Below are 10,000 nucleotides of genomic sequence, written 5' to 3'. Positions count from 1 at the left end.
ATGTAGCGTGTGGTGTGTGGTGCTATGTGGTGTGTGTTATGTGGTGTGTTGTGTTGGGTGTTATGTGTTGTGTGTTATGTAGAGTGTGTTATGTGGTGTGTGTTTTGTGTTATGTGGTGTGTTGTGTTGTGTGTTGTATGTAGCGTGTGGTGTGTGGTGCTATGTGGTGTGTGTTATGTGGTGTGTTGTGTTGGGTGTTATGTATTGTGTGTTATGTAGAGTGTGTTATGTGGTGTGTGTTTCATGGTGTGTTGTGTTGGGTGTTATGTGGTGTGTGTTTTGTGTTATGTGGTGTGTTGTATGTAGTGTGTGGTGTGTGGTGCTATGTGGTGTGTTTTGTGTTATGTGTTGTATGTTGCGTGTGGTGTGTGGTGCTATGTGGTGTGTGTTTCGTGGTGTGTTGTGTTGGGTGTTATGTATTGTGTGTTATGTGGTGTGTGTTATGTTGTGTTGTGTTGTGTTGGGTGTTATGTGTTGTGTGTTATGTGGTGTGTGTTATGTGTTATGTGGTGTGTGTTTTGTGTTATGTGGTGTGTTGTGTTGTGTGTTGTATGTAGCGTGTTGTGTGTGGTGCTATGTGGTGTGTTGTGTTGGGTGTTATGTGTTGTGTGTTATGTGGTGTGTGTTACGTATGTGTTGTATGTTGCGTGTGGTGCTATGTGGTGTGTGTTATGTGGTGTGTGTTTCGTGGTGTGTTGTGTTGGGTGTTATGTATTGTGTGTTATGTGGTGTGTGTTGTGTTGTGTTGTGCGGTGCAGCCAGGCTCAGAGACGCCGCCCCTGTGTTCAGTCCGTCACGTCTGCAGTCGTCAGTTGTGTAAACACGAGCGAGTGCTGAATAAATTGAGTGATTTATGAGGTTTACTTTTGATATGAGCTTTAATATTTATAGAGGGCTGTGATGGAGGAGGTGACACACACACAACGGCTCGTGTTTGACCAGAGATTTCACTTTAATTGTGTTCTTCAGTTTACATTCAGATGGAGAGAAAACACACAGGTGTGTGAGTGCAGACTGTGGAGTGATTTAACCACCGGGGTACGAAAGAACCTAATGAGATAAAAGACAGAGGAAAGGAACCGTTTTATATAAACTCCTCTTTTCTTCTTCTTCTCTTCTTCTTTTTCTTCTTCTTCTCTTTTCTTCTTCTTCTTCTCTTCTTCTTTTTCTTCTTCTTCTCTTTTCTTCTTCTTCTTCTTTTTCTTCTTCTTCTCTTTTCTTCTTCTTTTTCTCTTTTCTTCTTCTTCTTCTTCTGCACCCATCTCACCTTCCACATACTTTCATTTATAGAACTGTTTTAATAAAAAAATTTTGTTTTTGAATTGTTTTTAAATAAATTGTTTTCAACTTACTGAGAAAACTTTACATCTCTCTCTCTCTCTCTCTTTCTCTCTCTCTCTTGCTCTCTCTCTCTGTCTCTCTCTCTCTCTCTTTCTCTCTCTCTCTCTCTCTCTCTCTCTCTCTCTCTCTCTCTCTCTCTCTCTCTCTCTCTCGCTCACACACACACACACACACACGTAGATGTAACAGTGTATGACGCTCTCTCATGGCTCTGCGCTGGTCATGTGCTCATTTTCAAATCTTTTTTTTTCCCTCATGCGTCTAGACGGAGATATTTTTGAAAAATGCTATTTGTCTGGATTTTTTTTAACAGAAAGTGGAGGTTGAAAAACATCTGTACATGGATGGAGTCTGTGAGTGTGTGTGTGTCCTTCCTGTATCAGTCTCTCTTCTCTATTCCCCACTGAGCCTGAAGGTCCGACACCATTATATACGTGTTATCCTCTGTGTGTGTGTGTGGGTGTGTGTGCGCTTTTGTATGAGATTGTGTAAGATTGTGAGCGTGCCTGTGCATGACTCTGTGTGCATGTGTGCAGTAGTGTGATTTTGCCAATCACGTTCACCTCTGCTACACACACACACACACACACACACACACACACAGATTTTCTACAAGATTCTATCCCCAACAGGACTCATTCCTGTGAATCAGGATTCTGAACACACACTCTGTTTGGAATGGTGTGTGTGTGTGTGTGTGTGTGTGTGCGTAGTGTAGAGCAGCCAAGCTAATTGTTAGCTCAGGCTTCCTCACATGTAGCTTATGATAAATATTAGCTCAGCTGTTCACTTCTGACTGCTTTGATACACAAAACCAGGCTTTTTCCTGTTTCCCCAAATTCTAAACTCTACACACACACACACACACACACACACACACACACACACACACACACACACACATGCACACACACACTGCTGCATTCCTCAGTGACAAAACCAAAAAAGAAAATGTGCAGCTCGTTAAATAAGCAGGACCACCAGGAGGTTTTCATACTGCGCTCCAAACACAGAGACGTGTAATCAGTGCCTGCAGGAGAATGATTAGCTGGCTCAGGTGTGTGTGTGTGTGTGTGTGTGAGTGTGTGTGTGTGTGTGTGTGGCTGCATTGGAACATGAGTGTGAGGTTTAATTTGCTCTGGATTGGGAGTTTGTGCTCGAATGAAAGGTCACAGCAGATCATCACTCCATCTGGAGCTGGCGGTGAAGAGACGCTCGCGCCGTCACCGGGCCAAACAACATGCACGGACAAGAGAGAGAGAGAGAGAGAGAGAGAGAGAGAGAGAGAGAGAGAGAGAGAGAGAGAGAGAGAGGGGAAAATATTCAGGGACCGAAATAGAGAGATGTGGCTAAGGAGAAGAAACAGCATGAGAGATTATGAGAGAAAAGAAAAAAGTTGAGAACAAAGAAGGGGAGTTTAATGGGAGGGAAAAAAGAGGTGTGAAAGGGAAGGAAGGACGGAAGGAAGGATTGGGATAAGCACGAGTGAGATAGGGAAACAAGAATGGAAGAAAGAAAGTAAGAATGGAATATAAGGAAGGAAGGCAACAAACAAACGAATGAATAAAGGAGCAAAAAGCTTTGGGCTGCTGATCAGAAGGTTGTGAGTTGAATAGCAATAGAGGGAGAGAAAGGAAGAACATTAGAGAAAGGAGAGAGAGAATGAGCAAGAACAAGGGAGTGGGACAGAGTCAGACAGAAAGAGACAGATGCACAGAGAGAGAGGAGGAACAAAGGAAGAGAGTGTAGAAAAAGAAAAAGAAATGATTGAAAGAAAGAAAGAAGGATAAGAAGTGATAATGTAGGAAGAGAAAGAAAGAAAAGTAATAAAGAATGAGTGGTGCATAAGAGGCAACTAAAGTAGGAAAAAACAGGAAGAAGTGAAAAAGAAGGACAAAAGAACGGGGGACAAAGCAAGGAGAAATGAAATAAACGAATAACAGAGAGCTGTGGAGAGAGTGAGGGAAAAACAGAGGGAACATAGAATGAAAAACTGCAGCAGGAAGACCTAGAAATGGAGAATTTTTTATATAAGAAAAAATGTAGAGTTAGTAAGAAGAAAAGGGAAGAACAGATGAAATGGAGAAAGAGAAAAAAGAAAGAAGGAATGTCAGGAAAAAAGGAGGAGGACAAATAACAGAAACAATAGTGAGAGAGAGCGAGAGAGAGAGAGAGAGAGAGAGAGAGAGAGATGGAGGGATCTATATGACATTCCATTAAGTTAAGAAAAAAAAAAAAAAAAAAAGAATAAAAATAAAAAATAAATAAATAAATAAATAAAATAAAAAAAAGGAAACTGTTCAAGTGAAAGAGAAAGAGGGAAGGAGGAAATATGAAAGTGAAAAAAATAAAACGTGATGAAAATTTACAAAGAAAAGAAAAATTAAGGGAGTAAAGAATGAAGTAGATTTAAAAATACATTAAAGAAAGTAGGGTGAGACAGGGTGAGAGTGTGAGACAGGGTGAGAGAGTGAGACAGAGTGAGCCCAGGTGAGAGAGTGAGACCGGGTAAGAGAGTGAGACAGGGTGAGAGAGTGAGACAGGGTGGGAGAGTGAGACAGAGTGAGCCCGGGTGAGAGAGTGAGACTGGGTGAGGAAGAGAGACAGGGTGAGAGAGTAAGACAGGGTGAGAGAGTGAGACAGGGTGAGGAAGAGAGACAGGGTGAGAGAGTGAGACAGAGTGAGCCCGGGTGAGAGAGTGAGACCGGGCAAGAGAGTGAGACAGAGTGAGAGAGTGAGGCAGGGTGAGAGAGTGAGACCGGGTAAGAGAGTGAGACAGGGTGAGAGAGTGAGACTGGGTGAGGAAGAGAGACAGGGTGAGAGAGTAAGACAGGGTGAGAGAGTGAGACAGAGAGAAAGTGAATAAGTGAAAGAGAGTGATGCAAGGAAAGAGTGAGACAAAGAGAAAAAGAAAAAGAGAGAGACAAAGAGAGAGAGAGAGAGAGACAAAGAGAGAGTAAAACAGAGAGAGAGTGAGACAGGGAGAGAGTCAGACAGTTTAGTGTGCTGTACTACTTACATTTGCAGCCATTGTCCCATAAATATCCAGGGAGACACTGGTGACACTTACTGCCTGTCGCTCCGCTCTTACACTTACAGAACCCTGTGCCATTACACCGGTCAGTCTCTGAGCCCAACGGATTACAATTACAGTCTGCAGAGACACACACACACACACACACACATACACACACACACGCACACACACAGCACAGATGCTCTGCATCGCATCATCACATCACCTCGGCTCATGAACTCATGACCTTCAGCCCTGAGTGTCGCTCTGATCCGCTATTATTACAGCCAAGCTTTGCTGCAGCGCTACTGTGTGACTGAGATGAGCTGGGAGATGGATGGAAGAAGAAGAAAGCTGCGCACACACACACACACACACACACACACACACACACACACACACACACACACACACACACAAACACACAGACTATATAGAATATAAACATTCTTGCCCAGCAGTCCAGAATGTATGTGCTTTCAAGACTGCTTTTCAAGAAAAGAAAGAAAGAAAGAAAGAAAGAAAGAAAGAAAGAGAGAAAATGACACGATATTTTATTTATACTTTCCTTGTTATGTTTAATATTCTAAAGACAAAAGAAAAGTGGATTATTTCACTCTTCTTTAATATGGAAAGATTTGACCACCAGACATAAAGATTAAAACAAGACACTGTTACTGTTAGTAATGTTACAGTATTCTTATTCTTATTATTATTCTTATTCTTATTCTTATTATTATTGTTATTATTATTACTGCCCCTGGAGTAGTTTATTCCTGTCACTATTAACTGTTATTACTTCTTCTGTTACACTTCTCACCTATTACATGAACTATTACTCATTAATAATAATTACTCTTATTATTACATCTATTACTCTACAGTTAATAACAGGGATGTTACTACTATTGTTACCACAACTGTAACTGTTATTGCTGTTACTATTAGTTCCTCTCACTGCCATTATTGTTACTCTTACTCTTTCTTACTGTTACTATTACTGTTACTATTACTGTTACTGTCACTAATATTACTGTTAGTGTTATAACACTCACTGTTACTGTCACTAATATTACTGTTAGTGTTATAACACTCACTGTTACTGTCACTAATATTACTGTTAGTGTTATAACACTCACTGTTACTGTTACTACTATTACTGTTAGTGTTATAACACTCATTGTTACTGTTACTACTATTACTGTTACTGTTACTACTATTACTGTTACTATTACTGTTACTGTCACTACTGTTACTACTATTACTGTTACTGTCACTACTATTACTGTTAGTGTTATAACATCACTGTTACTGTCACTACTATTACTGTTAATGTTATAACACTCACTATTACTGTAACTACTATTACTGTTACTATTATTGTTACTGTCACTACTATTACTGTTAGTGTTATAACACTCACTGTTACTGTTACTACTATTACTGTTAGTGTTATAACTCTCACTATTACTGTTACTACTATTACTGTTAGTGTTATAACACTCACTGTTACTGTCACTACTATTACTGTTAATGTTATAACACTCACTATTACTGTTACTACTATTACTGTTACTATTACTGTTACTGTCACTACTATTACTGTTAGTGTTATAACACTCACTGTTACTGTTACTACTATTATTATTAGTGTTATAACACTCACTGTTACTGTTACTACTATTACTGTTACTATTACTGTTACTGTCACTACTGTTACTACTATTACTGTTACTGTCACTACTACTGTTACTGTCACTTACTGTTAGTGTTATAACACTCACTGTTACTGTCACTACTATTACTGTTATAACACTCACTGTTACTGTCACTACTATTACTGTTATAACACTCACTATTACTGTTACTACTATTACTGTTAGTGTTATAACACTCACTGTTACTGTCACTACTATTACTGTTAATGTTATAACATTCACTGTTACTGTCACTACTATTACTGTTACTATTACTGTTACTACTATTACTGTTACTATTACTGTTACTGTCACTACTATTACTGTTAGTGTTATAACACTCACTGTTACTGTCACTACTATTACTGTTATAACACTCACTGTTACTGTCACTACTATTACTGTTAATGTTATAACACTCACTATTACTGTTACTACTATTACTGTTAGTGTTATAACACTCACTGTTACTGTCACTACTATTACTGTTACTATTACTGTTACTACTATTACTGTTACTATTACTGTTACTGTCACTACTATTACTGTTAGTGTTATAACACTCACTGTTACTGTTACTACTATTACTGTTAGTGTTATAACACTCACTGTTACTGTTACTACTATTACTGTTAATGTTATAACACTCACTATTACTGTTACTACTGTTACTCCCAACACAGTTACTATAGCATCTTTAAAATGATGATAATTATAAATAATAATGAGGATATCTTGACTATTTTTGTCATTATTAGTACTAACAGGACTATTACTGCTAGATATTTTACTCACACTAATACTATTACTGCACTATTACTATGCTTATTATTATCACCAAGACTTTTACAGTCTACAATGTTACTGCCGCTATGTCTACATTACTATTACTTTACTATTACTATCTTCCTGTTACAAAAAAAGAGAATTAGTTACAATGATTATATTATTATATTTATAATGATGTAATATTTCTATTCTATTGCTAGAAATTATATTGTTATTACATTCTATTAGATACACAAATGCTTTTATTGTTGCTATTGTTACTTTTATCATTAGTCTTAATCTTACACTTACTTTTATTGTTATATAACTATTAGCATTGCTATGAGTATTAGCTGTACAGTTCCTGTAACGTGTCACTGTCCAGGTACTTATGTTACTATAAACAATGTGATATGTTGTACACACTACACACACACACACACACACACACACACACACACACACACACAAACACACACACACACACCCTTTTCATTTGTACATTTTTCTGCAGAGATGTTACCCTCAGTCACACAGCTACAGAGATGTACACATGTGAAGAAGTGTACAAGAGTGAGGGTAAGGATGAGGAGGGATGAGGAGGCGGGGTTTACAGCCAGGTAATGAGTGACAGGCTGTGATGCTTAGTGATGCTAAGTATGTTGCTAAGCTTTGCATGTGTGTTTGTGTGAGAGAGAGAAAGAGAGAGAGAGTGAGTGAGATGGCATAATGAGATGGAGCGAAAGGCCCACTGACCTATACACACATTCTCATCGTCGAGCTCGGCCGAAGCATTGCGGTAGAAGCCCACCTTGCAGAGCTGACAGTGCTGCCCCCTAGTGTTGTGCCTACAGCTCACGCAAATCACCATGTTTAACAGCTCGATGTGGCTGCAGCGGTTCGAGTGGCCGAAACACTCGCAATCTTGCACACAGGGAGAGAAATGGGACCGGGTCTGTAAGCCAGTTGTGTGTGTGTGTGTGTGTGTGTGTGTGTGTGTGTGTGTGTTGCCACGGCTCATGCTTGGCTCAAAAAATGCAGAATGACGGGTCGCTTTAAGACTCACGATAAAGCAATGGTGTTGGTTAAGGCTCAGTGTGTGTGTGCGAGTTAAGGCTCAATGTGTGTGTATGGGTGTGTGTGTGTGTATATGTGTGTACATGCTAGCTTTGTTTAATTTAGGAAGACAGATGTTGATTGCCTTAGGAGTCATAATGTGTGTTTATGTGTCAGCAAGGTGCTTTGGATCATGACTGTGTGTCTAAGCGCGCGTGTGTGTATGTGTGTGTGTGTGTATGTGTGTGTATACACATGCTCGGATAGGATGCTTCAAGAACCAAGAGAAAGCGCATGTGTGAGTATGTTAGCAAGGCGCTGATGTTTGAGCACATGTTACCAGATGATGATGATGATGATGATGATGATGATGAAGAATAGAGGAACATGGAGGAAGTGTTACACAATAAGACAATCAGATGCAATCTTCAACCACGGAGGATTGAAAATTCCATCCAGTTGGGTTTGTTATAACACTAGTGAAAAAACGGTTACTGTGTTCTAATCAGAACGAAGGATCTTTTTTAGAAAGCAGCTAGAATTAAATAAAAATAAATAAATAAATAAATAACTTAAACCTCCTGCAGTTATGTTTCTAAACACGAAGAGTGTCTCAGATCTGATATTTGCAACTCTACTTTCTGTTTAAAATGCTGAGGACTGAACGAGTAATGCAAAACTATTTTATCATTCTTTCTCTTTTTCTCTCGTTCTCACTTGTTTCTTTCTTCATGCCTTTTAATTTCATTCTTTTCTTTAATTTTTTTCTTTATACATAAACATACATATTTATTTATCCTACCCTTTGGTTACCCCCTTTTTCTTTCTTTCTTTCTTTCTTTCTTTCTTTCTTTCTTACTTTCTTTCTTTCTTTCTTTCTTTCTTTCTTTCTTTCTTTCTTTCCTCCTGGTCTAAATATTTTACTAGTATATTTGAGGCTTTAACTGTCAGGTATCGTATCAGTGAGATTAGTTAACACTAAACCTCACTTTTGATTTCAGCTCAAATTGTCAGTCACGTGATTGTGTATATTTAGTCACATGACTGGTGCTGGATTCCTCTTGCCTTATAAGAAAGATTAACAGAGACGTGTAATCTGAGGTGGTTTATTAAATCCGCTCTGGTGATAATATAAAAAAGCAGAGTGTCGGCAGACAGGAGCTCCAGCTCCGGCAGCCCTACATTCCCCATGTTCCAGTCCCTACATACATCCCAAAATAACAAAGCTTTCCAGGTCACAGATAAGAAGCTCTGCGCCCTACCTAGCCTCCCTAGATCAGACGAATGAAACGAGGCCCGTATTGATTCTGTCAGTCGCACTCTGACTAATCACACGTCCTTATCTGAAGTAAAGGAACTATTTCGCATCTATTCATCTTCAATAAAGTTTCCCTCAGAACAGAATCGTGACTCGTCCCAGTTTCGCACCAGACACAGACCGGGAATGGGGGAGGGGTGTGACTCGACTCCACTCGACTCCGCTCGGATTTTTATACATAGATTGGAATAATGCACAAAAAATATCGTTAAGAAAAAGCAGCCGGAAGAGCAGACGAGAGAATTCACAAACCATCAAAGTGTGAGGAGATAAGATAAGATCTCTCTCTTATCTCTTCTCTTCTCATATCTCTTACTCGCAAACCTTTCTTTCTGTCCGTTTCTCCATTTCTTTCTTTCTTTCTTTCTTTCTTTCTTTCTTTCTTTCTTTCTTTCTTTCTTTCTTTCTTGTCTTTTTTCCTTTTTTTATTCACCATTTTTTCCCTCTCTCTTTTGTCACTCTCACCTTGCTTGCTCTCTCTCTCTCTCTCTCTCTCTCTCTCTCTCTCTCTCTTTCTGACTCTCTGTCTGTCTCTTTTTCTCTATATTTAATACAAATGTAGTTAAAAGCTTTTAAAGCTTTGAGCAGTAATCTCACCCCTTAGCTCAGTCTTGACCAATCGGAGCACTAGACCCCAGTCAGCTTTTGAAGTGTGCATGTTTGTGTGTGTGTGTGTGTGTGTGTGTGTGTGTGTGTGTGTGTGTGAGTGTGAGTGTGTGTGTGTGTGTGTACCAATTTGAGTGTGCTTGGTAAAGTCACCACATTTCGGTCTGTGTTTGTGCGCAGGGCTTTCATTATCAGGAT

At 39.2% G+C, this 10,000-nt stretch overlaps 1 protein-coding gene across 6 annotated transcripts in view; it reads right to left on the bottom strand.

The window, feature by feature from the left end:
• ntng1a (netrin g1a) overlaps positions 1 to 10,000 on the bottom strand; it is a 148,776-nt gene that overhangs the window by 4,331 nt on the left and 134,445 nt on the right. Inside the window, exons 6-7 of one of the 6 annotated variants that reach the window (XM_060869516.1) lie at positions 7,579 to 7,746; positions 4,361 to 4,495 (exon numbers count right to left, since the gene is read on the bottom strand). The exons of 4 other annotated variants lie outside the window; for them this stretch is intronic. In XM_060869516.1, the coding sequence (XP_060725499.1) occupies positions 4,361 to 4,495; positions 7,579 to 7,746 (303 nt within the window). The remainder of the gene's footprint in view (positions 1 to 4,360; positions 4,496 to 7,578; positions 7,747 to 10,000) is intronic. One more of the 6 variants, XM_060869517.1, reaches the window with a different exon arrangement.

This window comes from Tachysurus vachellii, chromosome 5 (assembly GCF_030014155.1).
Source record: "Tachysurus vachellii isolate PV-2020 chromosome 5, HZAU_Pvac_v1, whole genome shotgun sequence".
Taxonomy (NCBI): Eukaryota; Metazoa; Chordata; class Actinopteri; order Siluriformes; family Bagridae; genus Tachysurus; species Tachysurus vachellii.
The sequence above is the reverse complement of the archived record's forward strand: the minus strand, read 5'-3'. Positions and strand labels throughout refer to the sequence as shown.